The sequence below is a fragment of the Sinohyriopsis cumingii genome, chromosome 4 (assembly GCF_028554795.1).
Source record: "Sinohyriopsis cumingii isolate HCF-2022 chromosome 4, ASM2855479v2, whole genome shotgun sequence".
In the NCBI taxonomy this organism is placed as follows: domain Eukaryota; kingdom Metazoa; phylum Mollusca; class Bivalvia; order Unionida; family Unionidae; genus Sinohyriopsis; species Sinohyriopsis cumingii.
In genome coordinates this window covers 109,970,024-109,994,375 of record NC_142964.1, presented here as the reverse complement: position 1 = coordinate 109,994,375, position 24,352 = coordinate 109,970,024, and the positions used below count along the sequence as shown (strand labels likewise).

The window sequence follows — 24,352 nt, the reverse complement described above, 5'->3', positions numbered from 1 at the left end:
TACCTCCCGCTTGCCATATTCCCCAGATGTAGCCATATTTACACCGTTACGAGTGACACCCTCTTGCAAGAGAGCCCGGAACTCTTTCCTCTCTCTCTCTCTCTCTCTCTCTCTCTCCATGGGCAAAGAAATTTCTTAACTGATGTGTAAACATACCTTCTCACAGCAAGAACTGAGAAGGTTAGAAGAAAAAAATCTTTTCATAATACTTTGATCCAAATTGATTATGGAATAACTATATACTGTATAGCAAACCTAATATGTATCATTGGAAAACTAGATTAGATTTTTTTTACAACTGTGATGTATAACAGCTCAAATAAAATAGATCTATTTTCGTTCAGCAAAGCTTATTTTATATATTGCTGTTATAATGTAAATTAAATGGACTGCATTTTGATTGCGCATGGTGATCAGAATTTCAAGAATAAGTGGAATTACATCTTCTGACGTTGCTCTCTGACTTTGCAGTATTCGTTCTTTATCTGATATTATCCCCAATTTTATCACGATGTCACCCCTGGTAAAAACCAGTCATTGGCCAATATTCTACAATTTGAAGGGTTTATTTACTCGCCAGTTATCATGAGAGCTATATGTCAAATGGCAAATATATTAATTAAAAAGTGCTATTTTTTCACTTTTCCACTTTGTCATTTCTATCATTAAAAATCATTATATTTATTTCACAGATTTTCTGCGTTTACTTTTGTTAGAAATCTATAACTATAAATTCGTCGGTAATTTAAATATATGAATATCGATACAGTTTGAGTAAACCGAACATTTTCCAGCTAAAGCAGACACAATTTTAAACTGGTGTGGTTAAGCAGAAAAATTTAAACTGGTGTGGTCGATTTGTAAATTGATATAACGTTTACTTCATGAAAAGATCATTGCGAATACTTTATATGCCTTGTCATATTTTTAATACCAAAATACCGCATAAAACATTGCAATTCGTCCAGGGGAAAAATTAATCGTAGATACGCATAGAGCACGATACCATGCCTCTGAAGCAGGAAGCAGGGAGCAAGGGCGACAAGATGAGCGAAGAAACAGCCTAGGCGGACAGAACGGGCAAACAGAGACTGAATCGTAATCACAACACGGAACGGATATGGACTTCGATTTTTATTACTACGGATCAATACATACAGAGACTTTAAACATCGTACTTACTTTGAAGTATGAACCATAAAACAAAACGACAAAACCACATAACAGCAACAGAACGGAAACTGGTATGGGGTTTGATTCTTGAATATGGATTTAAGATTTACAGGAACTTCAAACTTAGACATAGAGCTACACTATGCCTCTAGGGCAAGCCGTGGGAAGAGAGGGCAATTAATCGTTCCAGTGCTGACAGATCAAGACGACATACTGCGAAACAGACCAAAGCAACCCTTAATACCGCTTTACCGTATAACCCAGGAACAAAGAACACACATAATTCTTTTAAGGAAAACGACAAGAAAGACTATGGATTTTTACTCCAGAACAATTTAAAAGGGTACAGACAAATAAGGAACATTAATACAGAAACCAACATACGTATATATACGTACATATACGGAGCAGCATAGGACATTGAACTAAGAACAGACTCCCTGATGGATTAATTTTGCTCGAACAACTATCGTGAAAATATATATAATTTGAATGAAATATTATACTTCGAAGACAAAATGACTGAAATACCGTAATATCGAACTACAACTATAAATAAAGGGACATAACTATCCAAACAGATCAGGGGAGGGCATTGGGAGCTCAGAACCTCCCCAACATGTCACTCCATGGTATGTTTTGTTATAGAGTACTACGTTCCCAGCTGAAATACCGTAATATCGAACTACAACTATAAAATGGAATCTGTTTAAAAAAAACAAAACAATTGGATTACACTAATACAATGGATTACACTAATACAATGGATTACACTAATACAATGTTTAACCTGATAATTACTATTCAAATTGCCATCAGATTTGGATTTTACCTTCACTATGTAAGGGTATTAACACAATGCTATTGCACACAGATATGTTGTTGTTGTTGTTGTTGTTGTTGTAGGGTTTAACGCCATTTTTCAGCACAAGATAGGCTATACATGGCGGCCAGTATTAATGGTGGAGGAAGAACCCGGGAAAACCCCGGAAAGAACCACCGACCCACGAGAAGCTACTGGCAAGCTTTCTCACATACCCACATTGGCTGAATCTGAGACTCGAACCCACACAGACAGAGGTGAGATGGCAGTGATCCGTAACGGAGAGCGCTTTAGACCACTCGGCCACTCGGGGCCCCTTGCACAGATATATAGTTCACCCAACAAAGAATCTGCGGATGGAAAGTGACCCCTGACTTTTAGAGAGGATGATCCCAATAAAGGGACATAACTATCCAAACAGATCAGGGGAGGGCATGGGGAGCTCAGAACCTCCCCAACATGTCACTCCATGGTATGTTTTGTTATAGGGTACTACGTTCCCAGCTCTTGGAACGCGCCCCCCTACCCCCCCCCCCCGCCCCGGAGGAAACTGCTCTGTAGATTACTAAAAGACCTGGAGAAACAAGTACAGACCGGACCAAGGAAGAAATATACCTCATAGAACAATCTCTGATTACTTACTAACTAAAACTATTTCCAAAACTGTTTAAAACATCTTGAATTCGTTAAAAACCAAACTCATTTAATCACCAAACAACCTTGATGTTCAAGATTAAATTAAAACCTGTGCCAAGGTGCAATGAACCTCAATACTTAATTGGAATACAGTATGCTAAGGCATACAGAATAAGTAGAATGTATAATAACAACACACACAACACACATGCACAAAACACAAATACTAAACACACATGCACAAAACACAAATACAAAACACTTAGACACATTATTTATTTTAATATTTAATTTTAGTTCTTGGTTTAAAACAAATATTCCAAATTCTATCGATACAGTTAAGTTTATATAAGGAAAACAACTATGGTCAATTTGATCTAATTAATGCTGTACGAACAACAAAGGGGAACGATACAAAAGAAGCACTCACCAAATAACACTACACATGGACGAAATTGACTCTGGCAAAGTCACTTCGGAAAACTACTTGATTGGAATACATGGAGAGGAAACCAACCCAAGCACCTGATAGTCCCGGGGGGGGGGGTACAATCCAAGTTCCAGACAGGAGGAAATGGAAAACAGGCCCACTGTCAGCCCAGGCAGAGGGAAAGGAGTACACGCCACCAAGCTTCCTTTTGGTGTAATAAAACTTGAGAATTTGACGAATACAGCATAGAGATTGCAAGAGGTCAAGGCAGTTTGCTTTATATGGAACCACGATCAATACTTTTTCAGTCTTCGTGAATTTATATTGAGACTTGATTACTTACTCTAATGAGGCTTAATTACTCTCTCTCTCTCATGAGGCTTGATTACTCACTCTAATGAGGCTTGATTATTACTCTAATGAGGCTTGATTATTACTCTAATGAGGCTTGATCACTCACTCTAATGAGTCTTTGATGGTTCGACAAAATTGTTTTCGTTACAACAACACTTCAGGCGTCGATAAAATACTTCATAAAAATGGCAATGAGTGTAATTTATAATAATTTCAGTAATCTATAACACCGTGAAACCAATTTCCTCTCATTCTTGTAATCTAGATTTAGCTATAACAGCTTCCGGCGTTTTAGTGCATTTATGTATTCATGCATTCATGCATAGGCGGAGTTGTCTACCCGTGGGCGACCGGAAGTTATTGAGCACATGATACATTCAAGAGGTGTATAGCTAACAGATGAAATATTTAAATGGATATGCAACCTTCTTTTGACTGTTAATTGAATTCGCTTGGAGCCTTTGAAAGCAATTACATCATAAGTGTTACAAAATGAATGGGTCTAGTGGTCAATCCTACGATAAATGTTTTAAATATAGGCCATTTAAAGCTTTAATTAAACACCTCTAGCTTTGCGTGACAGTACAGTGTAAATTAGAGAACAGATTCTTAAAATGTGTAGGATTAGGTCTACAGATTCATGTGCTATCAAAAGGATTTGTTTTTCGTATGCCTGGTAGGCATGTTCGGGAAAGCTCTGTTTGTGAAACAAACTTTCTGGAATATTCTCTTTGATGATAAATTTGTCCCAAGACGTACTGGAAGGTTCGGTTCATGAATAGACAGGAAGTTACACAACCGATAATTAGTTTTTATGCAGCGCTGAAAACCATGTGAATCAGCTTATTCAAACAAACCTTGTCGATTCATCATTTGCGAGGATAAAATGATTTTATGATTTTACCTAAATAGTGTCTGACATAAAAAAAAAAAATTAAGCCTCAAGCGTACTTTCAGAATCTTGGTATCGATTACTTTTGTGATGCTCTGGCTTCCAAAAAGACAAAAAAAAAGTCATTGACAAAATTCTGTGCATTCAATGTCAAAATGAAGAGCATTTGCGAATCAACCAGAAATCCTTATACAACTGGGATTTTGAGGTATAAAGGAATGGAAATGTTTATCAATTGATCCTTTATTGGGAATGCTTAATGGCGATGGATTTATTCAGTATCCGTAAGGACATATAATTTGTCAGTAATGGGCACAAGAGACACCAATAGTTTGCAATTACGCTCGGTCAGCCGACTGTACAAATGTGAATTTACTTCGTATGCTTCGTATCGAAGTGCACGATTTTCAGAAACGGATCCGTCAGCTATTGTTGTTGTTGTTGTTGTGGGGTTTAACGCCATTTTTCAGCACACGATGGGCTATACATAGCGGCCAGTATTAATGGTGGAGGAAGAACCAGGGAAAACCCCAAAAAATAACCACCGACCCACGAGAAGCTACTGGCAAGCTTTCTCACATACCCACATTGGCCGAATCCGAGACTAGAACCCACGCAGAGAGAGGTGAGATGGCAGTGATCCGTAACGGAATTGCATGTATTCGAGGAACGCTATGACCAAATACACATTTCTATGTTTTTAATGTATTAAGTTTGTAAAATCCGATGATATCCATGAATACATTAACTATTCCAAGTGGAAAACACAGGGAAGAACCACCGACCCACGAGAAGTTACTGGCAGGCTTTCCCACGTACCCACGCTAGCCGAGCCTTGGACTCGAACCCACGCAGGCAGAGGTGAGATGGCAGTGATCCGGAACGGTGAGCGCTTTAGACCACTCGGCCACTCGGGACCCCCCGTATGAGTGACAACTATGGAATTAATCAAACTGACAAATATGGAACAAATTATTCAGACTGAGTTGGGATTTTTTTTTTGCTACTAATATACTGAGTAATTATTGTTTACAGCCACCGAAAAGTACCCACCCAGCCCCCCCCCAAAAAAAGAAAGAGCGTTGGAGGGAGACTATAAGTTATGCGATTAATACATGTATGCAGATGTAAATACAGCTGTGTGTCTATTCCAGTAAATGATAAGAACTTTTACACCAGCAGCTGTTATACTGGCATGTTACAATAGATGTAGGTGATGAAGTACATCTGAACCTTACAAATTATCGCCTATGAATATAAGATACTATTTTCTATTGATTTCATCTAAACCTAAAATGCATTAGTTACCATGACACCGGTTGATATGGCAATCATTCTGCCACAGTATGTATTGGGGACAATGTCACCGTATCCAATGGAAAGGAAGGTTATAGCTATCATCCACATGGAGTTCAAGATGTTGGCATGATTGTCGTCATGGTGGCTGAAAATAATAATAATAATAATAATAATAATAATAATAATAATAATAATAATAATAATGATGATAATAATAATAATAATAATAATAATAATGATAATAATAATAATGAAGAACGATGATGATGATGACGACAAATACGATGACAATAATAAAAATAACATTATAAGACTGAAACACATTGCAATATTTCTTGACATCATACATTAATTTAATTAACAGCAAGACGTATCTTGTCTTATTCTTAGTTGTATACAAAGGTTCTTTTAACCTAAGAAGCTGTGAGATAAATGAATTATTTATCATTATCACGTTTACCCCGACCCAGAGTAGCCCCAGTTTGAAACATGTATAATCAAGGTAATTCTGACAAGCCATTGTTTGATGTTAAACATTGCCGCAGGCTAGCACTAATCCCTTACGTAAGATTGCCCTGGCTAGAATTGGACAGTGGAAGGTTATAGCCGCCAGATAATGATCACCTAGATGTGGAAACGTTTGTCCAGATCAAAAGAAGTTGCCCGAAGAAGTGGGAGTGTCTTAACTTCTTTTCCCTGCAGACAGACAGCCAGGTTGAACTGGCCGCTAAGACGATTGGACAGGGTCACAGCGCCACCTAATCAGAATCGAGATAGGGGAGAGACCCTGGTTTGGCTAGAATGATTTCTCCGCGTCTTCCGGCAAGAATTAGTTCGCTAGAGAGATTGCCCAGAGGAGGATAGTGTAGCTCCGAACAGCCATTCGTTATTGGCGGGAATATCTTAGAATAGGAAATTCTAAGTACAGACAGCTTCAAATAAGGAAGCTTTGACGGACAGACCAGTTACAGTTTGGTCCCGTTGTCTCAGATAGAGAGACGGAGGAAAGGAGAAGAAAGGAGAGAAGTCAGAAGAAATTGAAGTCTAGGAGGAAAAGGGGAGAGAAGAGAGGAAGAGGAAATTGGGAGCGAAATTGGAGGAGGAGATAGTCGAGAGGGAAACGGAGTCGAAGGAGGTGTTGGAGGAACGGAAGGAAGGAAGGAATTAGAGGGAAAGAAAGAAATGAGTAGACACAAGGACAGGGGGAAAATCGAACTCACACTGTAAATCACGGGATGAATTAGGCTGTCACTTGGTCGAGGGAATGACGGGTGATTGAGAGTTTATCGTTTTAAATTATCGAATTTATTAAATTGTTATTAATTGAATTTCATCTTCGTGTTCTCTATAATTTAACCGTCGGCATTGCTGACTGGGGGCTCAGAGCTGTAAATCTACCTCGTCACTAATTTAACTTTCTAACCCCACGAGCCCGGGTGGAACTTTCATCATAATTTAATTAATATATATTGGAAGAACCTCACCCCAATGCGTGCAACCGTCACAATCATTTACAGCATACACAGGCAGGAAATATCTTCCGTGCTTTGCATTTAGAACGAGAGAAAGAGAGGGAACTTATTGAATGCCTCGACATCAAATCCGAACATATTAAATTTTATGTTGAACTTTGGATCAGGAAGTATCTGGAGATGGTAACTTTGCAGGCCAAGGAAAGTGGGGGTGTTATACAACCCTCTTTAATTAAAGCGGACAGAGAAAAAAGCTCAGTGTAATGTAGATGACGCAATGATAGTGAAAGTAATCACTCATAATTATATATTTGAAAGTTCATTTATAACACAAATGTTGATTTACACTCACCAATTTCCTATTCGCCGCGGTTAATTGAAATACAAAGCAGTGAAATTACTGAACTCATACAATTACAGAATGCAAGAACGAAAAAATTAATAGCTTTTTATGGTGTGGCTGGAAATACAAACTAATCAGCTTTATTCCCAAAGCAAATCATTTTGCCAGTAAAATGAAACGAGATAATGAACGCCGAAAAGAACTGTTTTTAAGATAACGTGTACTTTTCTCCGCTTTCTCGATGAGTCATTATTTGTTATGATTAAGTAAGAAGAAATCGATACACAGAGGCCTAAATTCACACCTTACTAAATGTTACACACTATAAAAAGCCGTCAAGTTATGTACGAAGGTCTTTTATAAATGGTGCAGTTTTCTGTACCTCAAAAGCCCACCAGCTATCTGTGAAACTTATGAATTAACACCAAATATAGTATATAGACCTAAATCAAATCTGGAGTTTTATTTCACAAGAGTTGCGTTAGCAGTTGGTAGAGTGTTGAACTCGTATTCCAAGGTCGCGGGTTTGAAACCAGACCGGTACGAGTTGGTTGCCTCTGTGTGTACTTGGGAGTCACTCTGCTCCAATTTCCTTGGCGTGATGTTGATAAGAATGTGCTGAAATTGCCATGAAATCCCACCCACCAACCACCCAAAGAAAATAAATGTCAGATTATGTGTTTGGGTGTACTTTTGAATAATGTATATAATCCGACAAAACGCAAAGGACACAGTGGTTATATATACAAAATAATAATACTGAGCCACTGAACGCATGTTTGTAAACTTGATATTATTCTAAATCTAGATCCATATAAAGTGCGTTTATGTTGAAAAAGGAATAAGGGAATCGTTCTTAGAGTATTTGTTAATCAGCACTTTGCCGATTCTTTTTGTATTAATCATGTGAGTTGCATGGTTCCCATTTCGTGTCACACGAACGGAATATAATAAAGACTTAGAATCCTCCAGACACTAATCGAAATCTTTGCGTGACTTGAATTAGGGAAATATAACAGAAGCAAATCCAACCATCAGTTAAAGTTTGCCTCTAAGGACCATTCAAACGTACATATATAACGCTACAAAATATCACGATTAAAACTGTATTATCGTGGTTTTTTGGTTGCATCAAAATTAATACGGTCCTTATTTTGCATCAATATTAGCATAGCCTTTGTTTTGAGTTGCATCAAATTAGCATGGCCTTTGTTTTGAGTTGCATCAAATTAGCATGGCCTTTGTTTTGAGTTGCATCAAATTAGCACGGCCTTTGTTTTTAGTTGCATCAAATTAGCACGGCCTTTGTTTTGAGTTGCATCAAATTAGCATGACCTTTGTTTTGAGTTGCATCAAATTAGCATGGCCTTTGTTTTGAGTTGCATCAAATTAGCATGGCCTTTGTTTTGAGTTGCATCAAATTAGCATGGCCTTTGTTTTGAGTTGCATCAAATTAGCACGGCCTTTGTTTTGAGTTGCATCAAATTAGCACGGCCTTTGTTTTGAGTTGCATCAAATTAGCATGGCCTTTGTTTTGAGTTGCATCAAATTAGCATGGCCTTTGTTTTGAGTTGCATCGAAATTAGCACGGCCTTTGTTTTGAGTTGCATCAAATTAGCACGGCCTTTGTTTTGAGTTGCATTAAATTAGCACGGCCTTTGTTTTGAGTTGCATCAAATTAGCACGGCCTTTGTTTTGAGTTGCATCGAAATTAGCATGGTAGTTAATTAAATTGCATTAAAAACAATTTGCAAGCAACGTATATATATATATATATATATATATATATATATATATATATATATATATATATATATATATATATATATATATATATATATATATATATATATATATATATATATATATATATATATATTTGTATCCCAAAGCTCCATTGAAATTGCAATACATTATTTATTAAATACGAATACGACCCCGCATAGGTAACAGTAAACACTAATGGTATGGAGGGGGATTCCCGCCATAATTCTATACATGTAATTTCTAATCTTCCTTGATGCATTATTGTAAATGGCTGCTTGCAAGTGCTACTTTCATAATTCTATCAATGTATATTGTATTCTTCATTGTTGCAGAGTGTACGTTGCAATTTGCAAGTGCTACTTTCCTTCTGCATTATTGTCAATGGCTGCTTGCAAGTGCTACATTCATAATTCTAGTCATGAATTTTCTATTCTTCATTGATACAAACTGTAAATGGCTGCTTGCACGTGCTTACATCTACTTTCCTTCTGCGTCACTGTATCTTGCATTTTGCCAACTAATGAATTGATTCTGTAGTTTGTCGTATGGCAAATGCTATGTCAGTTATTACAAGTTTTAACATTCCATTTATAAACTTGCTATATCACAAGTTACACCAATTGCACCTTCCAAAGTCAAGACTATAATGTAGCATCAAGCACGTTGCAAGTTAGAATCAAGGAAGTTAGAATAAAATAATGCCTCATTATGACAACAGACGGCGCTGTGACACGTCAATTTCTTACAATACGACTGCTCCCCTAACCCTAGCAAAAAGAGGTTATACCACTTTACGGCATGTTTGGGCGCCTTATTTAAAATATCATTCGAATTAAATTACAGCAGCTGATGTGTCAGAGTATTAACATTTGGAAGAGAGGTGGCCTGCAAGTAGCACAAAACAAATTAAATGTATCAGATTGTATACAATTAGATGTATTTACACAACGTTATATTTCCGCTAACCCTTCCCATGCCATTTTATTTGAACATTTTGTCTGTTTAATTTACCGCTGCCGCACGGTGGCAGAATAGGGTAGCCGCTTACAAGCTAGATTTAAGGCCATAATTTGTTCATATATTCTCATTCACAATGTTATCAGTTTAGAGCAAATTTATTATTTTAGAGTGCAGTGCAAATTCTGCTTTTTGTAGCAGTAAAGACCTCATAAGGTTTGAGAGAAGTGCAGATGACTGCACCTTGAGGCCATACTTTAATTTCTTTATTCACGAGAGAGAGAGAGAGAGAGAGAGAGTACATTACAGAGATGAGGGTTCTGTCTGTTTTCTCAACCCTATGTAATTAAATTTTACTGTTCATCTGCATTTTACAGTGGCAGTTTAATTATATATATATATATATATATATATATATATATATATATATATATATATATATATATATATATATATATATATATATATATATATATATATATATATAACAAGAAGTAAGGTAAATAGTCAAATTATACAGAATTCTTATATATGTATGGCATGGATGAGTATGCAATAGTCAGCAAGTATTGTCACTAGTTGTCTGTGACAAGTATTTCATATCTCCAATTTCATTTTCAATCTCCAATTCCAATACAACAGCAAGTGGCAAATGACTTGAAAGAAGGACATCACATACAAAGCATATATGTTACAAAAATATGAACTTATTTCAGTATATAAGAAAAGAAATTCGAAGAGTATGAAATATATTTTCTATATGTAAACATAAAGAACCCTTCCATACATTTATGAGATGCTTTATTTCGACAGATATCAAACTGGAAACTACATTTTTTATTATTTAAAACTGTATTTATCCATATAGGAAGCGATATTTATAGTACAGATAAGATGACTGATTGTACCTCACTGATAAAACATCAGACTCTTTTGGTAGCAATTATACAAATATAATATATTGAATATAAATAACATTGCTACCAGTAACCAGCTCAATTTGTTTGTATCATTACTGCTACAGTACAGTACTAAAAGTGCTTGATACATTTTGATATGAAATTAATGTAGTAGTTACAAAGATTAATACAGATTTTTATATGTATCTTCTAAGATGTGATTGTTTTCTGTTAGAAGAATAAGACACCCCCACATAATATTCTAAAAAACTTGTAAAGTTTTTAAGGCTAGTCACAGCACAGGCTGTTGTAGCATCCACCCCCACCCCCACCCCACCCCACATAAACATCTTCATTTGTCTGTGATTTTATCATTTTTTTATCCTGTTTAAAATATAAGTTTATATTGTCATGACACACAAAATATCAACACAATACAACTATGCAATAAAGCAAAATAAATAAATAAAACAATATACAGTCCTATGTTTAACTTTTCATAGGAAATATAAGAGAGAAAAAGTTTAAATCGGCATTCATAAAAACAATATTGTTAGACGAATTAGTCTGAAACAAAAATTATCATACAGGTAAGCAATTATAAGGAACAAATACCTGGATTGTCTTGTTACATTGTTCTTATAGATTTATTTGCCAATCCATTTTGTTCCTCTATTTCACATGAATAAAACATGAATGAAGACAAGCTTTTCACACAATCTGGCTTTTCGAATGGACTCCATTGCAAATTCTGAAGAATTAAAACTATAAATTCTGGATTGGCCAAGACACATTACCTTTTGTGTACCACATACATTTGTAAATTATGACTCAAGAACAGTCAGGTTATATTCCCTAGTGTCTGTGCCATGAATTAATCCCCAAAAACATTCCATTACTGGATCTGTATTCAATATATATACTGTACAAAAATGCTCACTTTTTGATGAATTTATTTTGTGGGTAATATAAACAAGTTGGATGCACATGCTATGAGCAAAACACCATGAAAAGGATTATATTTTGTTTGCTAATTTGTTATTTCTGATACTATGACCTTCACAAAATTATTATATTTATGAACCCGATATAAAATTTTAAATTTGGCCTCTTATCCCTAATGTATGTGCCTTGGAACAATGGATAAGGTAAATTACATAACTTAAATGTCTTAATCACTCAGCAGAGAGAGAGAGAGAGAGATTGAGAGAGAGAGAGAGAGATTCATAAGTAAGTTAGTTTCTTCGCAGAATAATAGAAACCACTAGCTAATTTCTGACTGCATTTGTAAGATATCTTAGCAGAAAGTAACAGCTACTTTATAAGCATGCAAGTCATTTAAATGTGAGTTATAGGCCCCCAAGTACTATTCCTCAGGGAAGACACAAGACTGGGTTTTAGAAATTAAAGCCACACAAGTACCAGTTTGTTACTTTGTGAAAAATGGGGTCATTACGAGAAAATGGAGACACCTGATGTACCTGCTGGTGATGAGTGGTCAGTGAGCAATCAAATTGTTGTTCCTAAGTCATATAGATAGGAAATGCATAGTCTAGCCCATAAAACTTCTTAAGCTGGTCATTTTGGTGTCAATAAGACTTATCACAAGATCCTGAATCATTTTTTATGCCGAACATTAAAAGTGATGTTTATAAGTACCACAGATCTTGTCACACTTGTCAAATGGTAGAAAATCCCAATCAAAAGATATCTGAGGCACATCTGCAACCTATTCCTGCATTTGACCATTTGACAAGCCATTTAACAGAAAAATGGTAGACTGTCGGTTCTTTACCTAATACCAAGTCAAGCAAATAATACTTGTTCGCCATAATGTGTGCGTCCTCGAGATATCCATAGTCTATTCCTTTGAAGAATATTAAAGCAAAAACTGTTCTATAAGTTTAGGCACTGTTTTTAACACTTGTTTGCCTCCCCAAATCTGTCCAGCAATTTTGATGTTTGATTACTTCCGACAACTTATGAATGAATTAGACATCCAACAGTTTAATTTTTCTATTTGTCACCCTGAAAGTAATGGGGCTAGCTCAAGACTGTCCGAAAACACTCTCACCTAGCCAGGATACATGTCTACCATTGTATTGAATCAAACCTTAAAAAGGACAGTGATCAGTAAAATCCTGCATTGTATAATTATCAAGTAAGATCAGAAGAGTTTTTTTCCCCATATTGGCATTTATCACCAAATGAAAGACGACATGACTACCCTAAAACAACAAAAGACTGTCCCAAAACACCCTCAACTACCCAGGATACATGTAGGCAATTAAACAGAATAAAACCAAATAAAAAGACAGCGATCTGTAAAATTCTACCCTATATAATTATCGAGTAAGATCGGTAGGGTTTATTCATTTGTTGATACTTGCTGAAGACTGTCCCAAAACACACTCATCGTCCCAGGATACATGTATACAATTACAATGACTTAATGAAATATGCAGTTTTGGTGCATTCTCTCTCTCTCTCTCTTTGATCATAGATAATTCACTAAACTATTTTCATATTGCAAAGAGTAGCACAATTATCAAGTCAGAATCATGCGTCACTACATTCATATTTCAAAAATTCTTTAAAGTTTTTTTAAAAATCTTTAATATGACAAAGAGCAGCTGAATAATTAGAACCCAAGGGTGTTATATTTATATTGTTAAAATTCTTGAACCAAATTATTGATTTTAATTGGTTTGATAATGGTAAAAATGACAATAAATACAATTAAAATCTCCTGTAACATCTTTTGTCTCTGATTATTTACACTTTTAGAGACAAAAGTTTTAAAGGATGCAAACCAGTTTTAAAGCTTGTTTTCTGGTTGTTTCTTTTATAAATACATTCAAAGGTTGAGGTTCTGTACATTAACAATGCAAATTAAGTATTGGAAAACAATTGTACACTAAATCTAATCTTTCTAAACGCAATTAAATATTTTTATCATGATACGATCATGATTTTCCACAGTTTGATTATTTCGGTTTTTGCGGCAAAATATGTTCCAAAATGAAGATCGTGACAAGAATAAGAACACCTTTAAGGAATACTTAATTTTTTAATGTCATTTTACCTATAAACTTTTTTTAATGTGCTATTGATGTTGCTCTGAAATATTTTATTTTCTCGGGAGCTTATGTACAAGAGTATCAAAGGAAAAGATAGACTGTGTGAGGTGCGTCAAAATGGGTGACGTACAATACAATCCTTACAACTAGGGTTCGTTTGATGAAAGCTCGTTAAGAAGAGAACGAGGGAACATATCATTGTCATTTCTGATCCTTACTAAAACAACTAATGTTTCCAAAGTAATGAGAGATATCACTAAGAAGTAGATTTCTTAAACGGTGAAGGTAAATACTTAAGTGCGTCAAAACTGGGGTTGAAAAAGATGGACCACCCTACTGTATTGTATGCGTTTTTGTTTTCGTAAGGTGCTATAAATGACTTAGATCTTCGAGAAAGCATATGGTTTTAGAGACAATTAAAACTTTGTTGCTAACGTACACTTTAAAAAAGGGACTGAAAGAGTTATCGACACAAAATGACTGTCGTAAAGCTCTGTGGGGAACATTCATTATTTTTGGGACGGAAAAACTGTAAAAATTTAGAGCGCCGTCTGTTGTCATAATGCCATGCTAATCTCTAGTATGCCATTATGACAACAGATGGCGACACGAGCTGGACAACAAAGACGATACTGATAAAACTGAGTATTTACATTGTTGCAAGGCCAAATCTGTATGAAAACAGCAGCTGGAATGATGTAATTGTAAAGTTTATAAACAGATTACACAAAACTTGTAATAACTAACATAGCGTTTGTCATACGACAAACCTCAGAATCAATTCAGTAGTTGACAAATCGCAAGATACAATGACGCAGAAGGAAAGTAGATCGAAAAACTTGAAAGCAACCATTTACAGCTTGGATCAATGCAAAATAGAAAATTCATTACTAGAATTTTGAATGTAGCACTTGCAAGCAATCACTCGTCTTGTAGCAGACATTGTTGAAGATTGAAAAATGATGTATTTGGGTGAAATCAGACATATCGGGATGGAGCTACGACATCAAAACCCATGCATAACTATCGAGATTTTTCTCATGAATATACTCACTGCGTTTTAAGTTCTTGTGATGAAGAAACCCTGCTTAAAGGGATATCATTCTAATAACGTATTTTGTCACTCTCTATTGACTTCCAAAGCAAGAAACGGATATGCATTCGTCCTAATAGCTGAAATTTCCTTATGAGAAATGTCTTAAAAAAACAAATTTACCTTTGGATTTACTTTCAGAAATGGGAAACAGTAAACACAGCTGCACAAAACAAGCCAACGTATAAAAGAGAGAAGTAATGCACAAAACAAGCCAAAGTATAAAGGAGTGAAGTAATACACAAAACAAACCAAAGTATAAAGGAGAGAAGTAATAAATAAAACTAAAATGTCAAATATTGAGAAACGATTGTTTCTCTTAAAAATAAAATGCTGTAATTGAATAATCCGTAAACAGAGAAAAACAATACACCATGTGCACCATGAATATAATTTTACTTTCATTTTGAACAATGTCACAAGTAAAGCATAAGAAAAATGTTGTAGCATCATCTTGGGTATGATTTCTCCAAATAATAAAAAAGTCATAGTCTTGAGACCAGGATAAAACGGACATTTCTGAACTTCCTCTTTGTCCTTTCTACTATCTCATTACCTTCACTTCAGTATATTAGGAGCTTAGTTTGTTGAGCGAAGTGTTATAGTTAATCAAATCCCCTGATCCTTATGTCCTACCATGCAGCGCAAAAGCACTAAAAGCATGAATTGTGTAGAGGAAATACAAACAAAACCAAATCAGAAACAAAATTAACACATAAATATACCCATCAGATGGCGTTATCTTGAGCAGACGTTCCTATTAACAAAACAAATTTGCTTAATGTAGTTTATGTAATCGCCATTGACTGCGTGAAAATGTCATTTCATTGCTCAGCTTTTGTATCCGATAATCTGACATTGTTTCATTGTTTAAAAAATCGTCGAATCGAATCGAAGAAACAGAAGAAAAGGTGAAGAATGAGGAGGAGAAAGAAGAAGAATGTGAATGGAACGTCACTTTAAACAGGAAAGGATTAGTGGACAACTCCCATCCCACTGGCAAAACTAGGTAACCATGCAGGTAACTGCCATTTGCAGAATTAGGTAACCATGCAGATAACTGCCATTTGCAGAATTAATTAACCAAGCAGGCAGCTCTATTCCCACTGGCAGGATTTGGTTACCAAGCAGGCAAATCTCAAATCTCTTCCCATTGGCAGAATTAGGTAACTAAGCTGGCATCTCTCTTCTCACTGCGGGATTTGGTCACGAACGGATTGTTTTAATTAAAGAGAAATACAGAACACCGCTTGAACACACTCTAAATAAAGTGGTTGCTGGTAGGTGGCACTTTATATTTGCATGACTCTGAATTATCATCGGCACAAATACCTTTACTATTTGTGTTAACTATGACGTCAGCCATGGATGAAGAACGTAGTGACTCCTTACGGAATAAAGGATTTATTTTCATCCAAAGACTTTTTTTTTTTTTTTTTTTTTGAAAATGCGCGTCCTGTCGTTGACCCCATGTTAAGAAATACTAACCATTAGTCGTCGTAGCAGAATGATTGTCGAAGAGAAAAAAAGAAGAAGAAACAAAGTCAGTATTTACGAAATATAGCAACTGATTTGAATGGGTTTTCAGTATATGTGCATAAGTTTAGATACACGCATATACTTTTTCCGTCAGTACGGAATGTACGCAAATTCACGATTCATCTTGTGTGGAATTTAATGTTATTATATGCTCATTTTTTCCCCCGTTAACTTTACATTGTCAGAATCGTGCAGTATTTATAGGTTACTGCATTTGTATGGGAAAATATGAACGAGCTTTTGGGACTACTTTCTATTGTAAACAAACACTGGACGCAGACGCCAGCACTTTTGACTGTAAACAAATCATGTACACTCGCGTAAGAGGCGCTTTACGTTATGGTTGTTTAAATTTATTTCTGAATGAACTAAAACAGATGTTTCGTGGACTGCCACATACCAGCTGCTTTGGCACATTCCGCGTTGATACAATGTTTCAGATTTAGGCTAGCAACAGTATACAATAGACGCAAGAACAGGTCCTTACAAATAACATATAAGTGATAAGTCATATACTGTCTTCTTTAGCTGGTGATAAGGATTCAAAAAAAATATATTTACAGTTTTACATCCTGAATTTCCTCAAAATATACTTTCTTAGTTCTGCAAATCCGAATTGCATGAGCTATGTCATAGGTTCTCAATCTTGATTACACATTTCGAAATTGTACTGTAATTTCGATGACAAGTGCAACTACATCCTCCTTACTGCACTCAAAATAAAATACACATTAAATTCCATAGCGTCTTTTTGATAATTGCAATTGAAAGACTTCATATTTTCCCACATTATGATTTCAAACATTCAATGACAGAAACATAAACTCATCTGCAGATGTCAACACGCTTCTCTCTAGCTTATTCAATCCCATGTATTTCATGTGGAACTGTCACATACAAATCCAGTCCATAATCACGAAATTCCGTAGAATCGAAAAAATAAAACACCAAAATCTATTCATTCCAGATCAGATGGAAAAGCTGTTGCAATGCACATTCATTCACAATATGACTCCAAATTTCAATTATAACTAGACACGCCATTTTCTTTCGAAAAGTTATGTCGAGCGCGCGACCAAGTTCAAATTTATCTGGGCGGAGTTATGTGCGCAGTAATAATGTTGGTGTTGTGTAATGATGAATATGCACTCTTGTATTAAGTTTGGAATACGGCATACATTCATTTACGTTGTTTCTTGTAGTGTATTTTGTTTATGTAATTAAAAGCCTTAGGCAGAATAAAAAAATGAGCATATAATAAAAAGGTTACTGCATAATGAACATATAATAAAAAGGTTACTCGTTTTGTCGGATGGATATACTGCACTCCCAAGGTCGTGCAATATTCCATCCAAAAAACTCGTTCATATTTTCCCATACAAATGCAGTAACCTATAAATATTAACAACATGTTTTCGTGACAAAATATTTTGAAAAATATTTTTTTTAATACAAAACATTTATATTTATCACAAAATCAATTTTGAATGTTACTATTATAATGATATTTATGTTCCTTTAATCACGTGATTAAAACGTGTCCGTTACGATAATGTGGTCACCAAATGGGATGTTGCAAACGATATTTTGGCCAATTCTTAAATTTTGCACAAATCTGGTATTCAAAAAATGTAATTATTTAGCTTTGTTTTAACTAGCATATATTAATGTGTTACGTAATAATGCGAATTATTTTAAAATTATTAGGAGATCAGTTGTCTTCTGCCTGAAGTCTACGTCATTCTCAAGTCCACTAAATATTTGCTCGTTTGTTGCGCCTTGGTTTAAAAAATACTGCTACTGCTGCTACTACTACTACTACTACTACTACTATAGTAAATATATTTGGGCTTGTTTGACATTCTACTTATTTTTCGAATGTTAATATAACCAAAGTCTAGGGACCAACAAATCTCGAAGTGGCCTGGGCCTCCCTCAACGTTGGAGGGCCTGCTTGTTACAATAGCTTATATATTGAAGGAAGTTAAAGGATTGCATCTCTAAAATATTTAAATCTCTTCATCTGCTAAATTTTACAAGGTAGGTCAGGCAAAAGACCGAAATGTTGATAATCAAAACATTTATTATTTATCTTCAGCCAAGTAAGCATATACTTTATGAACTAATCTAGTAAATCATGCCCATTCTTTGACTCCGAACAGCTGATTATAACAAACAATACACATAACGTTACGAATCGCTCAGAACGCTGACCCATAAAGTGACGTTATTCTGTGAGAACGATACGTCGACGAGAGGACGTCATGTTGGCATAATAGTCAAGGTAAAGACATAACCTATAGAACAAGGTAGAAGCTAATGCCATAACGTTTGGAAGAGCAAAATAACTCAGGAGGTAAGCAGGCTGTAGTAAAATAGTCAGCAACAAGTTTCCTTACATTCGTCTCAAAACAGTTCATCGAGAAGCGATGCTTTCCGCAACTATGTTACCGCACAAGTCAGCTGCTTGGTTGATTTACCTTAGTTGGGTTGCCACACAAGTCAGTTGTTTAGATGATTTTCCTTAATTGGGTTGCCACACAAGTCAGTTGCTTGATTGATTTTCAGTATTTGGTTTACCACACAAATCGGTTGCTTGGTTAATTTTGAAGCACTCTTTTAACATAAAACTGACTGTAAAATGCCAAACTGATAGCTAAGTTCCTTTTCATAACAAAGACAGAAAAACAGCGAGGCAGTGAACCGGATGCATGGGCAGGTATCGACCCACGACTACTGGATCACCAATATGGCGCTGTAGCAACTAAACTACCGGGGCAGCAAACAAAATGTTATAAGAGAACTCCTTCTTAAATAGATGACGACGACGATGATGATGAAGATAATGATGGCATCTTGTATTTAACGTAATGTAAGATAGCACAGTGGAATATTCTAAATTATCTTGTGGATAGATAAATGTTATATTGTGGATAGATACATGTTATGGGATACATTAATAATGATCATTATTTTCATAAGTAATAGTCAGTTAAGATTTAAATATTTCAAGTTATAGTGATTTAAATTATTTGATAAATCCAATCATCAAATATTAAAATAAATTGTAAAAGAGAGCATATTTTCTTAATCAGACATTCAGTTGAGAATCGACAACGACATAATGATGTGACAGCGGGTAGGAAAAAAGTAAAAATGAAGAATTAGAAAGCCAGTTTCGGAAACATCATGTAGTGTGTACGTCTAGAAGACCCATTCTTGCTATTCGTGTCTTATTCCTGTTGTCATCTATTTCAATTTGCAAGCAGCAGTGCCAAACAATGTGGTTGCAAATCGGCGACACTCGATGTATATAAAATGTCAATACCATGACAGTGAAAGAAACGAATGAATCATACTAGATTCACTTCAACATTTATATTTCTCCAGCCAAAATAATGGTGTGAAAGGAAAATATTTCGCGAAATAATGAAGTTAATAACTGCCTCGTAACGGAAATTATAATTTATTTGATGAAAGAGCAGTGTTGGAGGCAGATAATACATTTAGGGCACGGTTTGGAAATATAAATAGCAATGCCGACAAATGAAAGCTTAGTACTGACCATATAATGGGATAGATATAAAATACTGTCATATAAAAGGATATTGGTTAAGGATCGTGACTAATCACTGTGTTCCGAATGTACCGTCCAAAGATTTGATGCACTAGTTTGTATCTTCTTCAAATTGTCTCAGCCACATTAAAACATTACAATATAGCAGACTCTTCAGTTAGCTCCTTTCGAAAAGAGTGACCTAACGCTGAAATGTTTATCACGTGTTAAACAGGCTGAAAATACTAAGAAACGTTGTGATCGTGTCGTCAAAGAAGATGGAGTGAAAACACATTATATATAACACATTATATATTATATTAAAACCCCTCCATCAATTAATCAACAGTTGAAGAAAGCATAAAATAGATTTAAGGGAAATGAACTATTGTAAACATTTGGTTGGTAAATATTTGCATTTTCTGGATCAATAGGAAAGAAAGATAGTGTTGATCATGGAGTGTTTCTGACGTTATAAAGGCGTCTGTTGAATAAGATTTTTGTATATTTATAGGACTCACGGTACTTATAGTATGGAAAAATGGGAACCAGCCTGGAAATGGGTGAACATAAAATCGGGTATATATGGGTTTGGCTGGCCAGGATTGGTTGATAACGAAAATTGTTTTTTTTTTTTTTTTTTTTTAAGGAAAAGAACCTTTTGAGAGCTTATCCTTCTTGTAAATGAAAAAATAGAGACGTTGTTTTATTAATGGAATTTCAGTCTTTTCACAGTCTGGAGTTTTGGAACAATCATTACTGAAATTACAACCTGACTCTTTGGTGCGGAATTGAAAGCACATGTTTCAAACACATGTAGGTCCATAAAATGCCGTAGCTCATATACTTTTCTCTACGCAGAAGCTGACATCCAGGTTTCATCTATACTGAAAACTATAGGTTTGATCATAAGCACTAAGGAATTTTAAGTTATTGAATTTTTAATATCCTGGTGCTTGCATAGGTTTACTATGGGAACTGATTTAGTACCGTGAGTCCTATAGACAGCTACATCAATACGGTGACTCCCCATATGCAAGTGCAATTACCTTTACTATAAATGTAGTCATATAGTTATATTTGTGAATAGCAAAGTAAAATTAATACCTTTTGTAAACCACATAGTGACTTTCAGTGGGATATTAAACAAATATTCAGATATATCGACTGTTGCCAAGAAGGGGATAGGGCGTGCAGTGAATAGTGTGTTGATTTGACTATGCTAGGTGGAGTGTTTTGCACTTTGATTCATATCTAAACAATAGATATACAAAGTTTATACGAATTTACCATTTATATAATAACTATATTAAGCAATATGATATTTTCAAGTTGTGTTTTGAAACATAATGCTTCAGATATGATCACTTAGGTGTCTTCCACCATGCTTAATGGTGATGACCTCTCATGACTTTGCTTCCCACTAATTTCTTTCAGTGAATGTTTTGAAACTTCGTATTTTGCAGTTTAATGGACTTAAGTCTACCTTACTTCAGTTTTAAATTATATCCTTCTGGGAGGAATTTTAGGTAATTTTTGTCATTTAAATATCGTTTTCTGTAATAATAGATGTACATATAGATGGCCACCTTGACCTTTTATTCATTAATTGCATAATATGACAAGGCTGTAATATATTTCAGTATTAAATTGAAAAGAGAGATAAATAGTGATATTAAAAAAGGTGACTCTTATTAAATAGCTTTAATTTAATATTATTTTGTGATTTTCTTAAATAAAGCTCAAATACTTAAATGTTGCCTGAAATGCACCATTGCTATTTAGGTGAACATGAACTTGCAATATAACGTAATGTTCATTAATGTAACCTTTGACAAGAACTATGCATAATGTTTCTTATGTATTGAACTACTAGGGCTGTCAAGAAAATCAAGTGTGGATATAGGACATACGGCACCAATTTGTAAGGAGATATTGGAACTAGCCTTGAAATGGTTGAACATAAAATAGGGTATATATAGGGTTGGCTGGCCAAGATAGGTTAATAATTAAGTTATTTTTTTTTAGGAAAAAAGAATCTTTTGAGAGCTTATCTTAGTCGTAAATGAGAAAAAGAGAGACATTGTTTTATTTATAGAATTTCAGTCTTTTAACAGTCTCGAGTTTAGAACACTCATTACTAAAATTAGCACCTGATTCTTTGGTGCGAAATTGGAAACCACATGTTTCAAACACATATAGGTCCAGAAAATGCCGCGGCTCATTATCCGTTTCTTTACACAGAAGCTGACATCCAGTTTTCATCTATACTGATAAATATAGGTTTGATCATCAGCACTCAGAAATTTTTAGTAACTGAATTTTTAATATCCTGGTGTTTGTATACTGAATTAGTACCGTGAGTCCTATAGTCATAACGACGAGTATTTTTGCGTGATGACAACTAATTACGCTTTAGACAAATAATTAAAAACTACAAAAACACGGATTATGGATATAAAAAAGGTAACGTGATGGTACTTTTGATATAATATCCTGTAGATTAATTAATCTTAATTGCAACCATTTACCTTGTCTTATATTAATATCTTACCATATTGTCCAGTTAACCGGCTAAAAGGTTCAACATCACCTTTAATCAAATTCGAGTCACATAGACGTTTCATGTGACCTGTCTTATGATGCCAATTTAACAATTCGATCCTAGGGCCAAATAATACAGATACACGTTTTTACGACATCGTTGTATCAACATTAGACATGGTCGATATAAAATTACCTATACACGAAGCAGAATGTCTCGAAGCTCGTTTGCAAATTTTGTTCAGAACTGTCAGTGCATACATAGGCATACTTTCGGGTTTTTTTTAGGGAAATAATTGAATAAATATATCACAAAATGCTCCATAGTAAATAAAAAAGAAAAGAAGACAATAAAGAATACTATGGAAACGAAATCGAGTTAATTCCGACTCAATCATTTATTAGAAACAGAAAACATGAGATACTTGTAGCTCCGAGTACGTATTCTAAGTACAAACTCTTAAATTTCAAATAGTTTCAAAAGGTTGTTTCGAACGTTTTCAAAAATCCCATTAGTGTACTTAACCTCTGCACCTCCACTCCCCCAAGAGAACAGAAATATAAAAACACGGCAAATTTACACTTCACGATGATGATAATGAAGGCATGGAAGAGGAAGCGCCGTCTGCCAATGAAAGTAAACATAAAACTTCGGATAAAAGTAGCACATTTAAGTATTTTACTCAATCATCAATGCTTCCGTTACTCAGCTTCCATAACTCTTCTCCGTACTCAAATCAATCAAGGTTCTGTTTCTTACAAGTCCATTCATATGATAAAAAGAGTTTCAATCTTCATCTAAAAAAGTGTTCATTGTAGATCAATTACTAAATTAATGAATTAAATGTGTTCAATAAATAGTAATTTCATGTCACACTAAAAACTGTTCTACTCCAAAAATAACAAAACCAGTCATACTTGGGGGGAGGGGGTATTTTTTCACAAATTTTAAAATAAAAAATAGTACATCAGTCAGGCGTGAGTGTATTATTGTACAAAACAAGAAAGGAAAATTATTAGACCAGTCATAATATGCTTTTCGGCACATGTTATGTAAGTTAAATGTCCAAGACTAAAGACATAATACATATCATTTGCCGCGCAACATTAAATATTTTAACAGTTTAGTGCAGTCTCTTATTGTCAAATATAGTCCGTTATTCCAAGGAATTTTACGCCTAAATTCTGTTTTGTGTATTTATTTAAACCGTTATTGACATTGTCTATGTCAGAGTTTATCGCAACTTGTTTAACTGTGCACGAATCGTTTCCCCCCAAAAAACTGTGTTAAATGTAGAATTAACATAGCCTTATGCTTTATAAATCCTTTTCTTTCATGTAACGTTTCTTGCAATATGTGCAACTTTTTTATATTTTACAAAAAGTCTGCAAGGTGTACTAATTATTACTGCATTCTACTCATGTCAGAATTTATTTATTTTACAGCCTAATTGTACAGACTCGTTGTATGATGCAAGCCGAAACAATTGCAAAA

At 34.9% G+C, this 24,352-nt stretch overlaps 1 protein-coding gene across 1 annotated transcript in view; it reads right to left on the bottom strand.

Annotated features, from left to right (window-relative positions):
- The window catches only part of LOC149801867 (small conductance calcium-activated potassium channel protein 1-like), a 227,334-nt gene that overhangs the window by 43,701 nt on the left and 159,281 nt on the right, over nt 1-24,352 (bottom strand). The window contains exon 4 of the mRNA XM_089956237.1: nt 5,617-5,752. Within this exon, the coding sequence (XP_089812363.1) occupies nt 5,617-5,752 (136 nt within the window). The remainder of the gene's footprint in view (nt 1-5,616; nt 5,753-24,352) is intronic.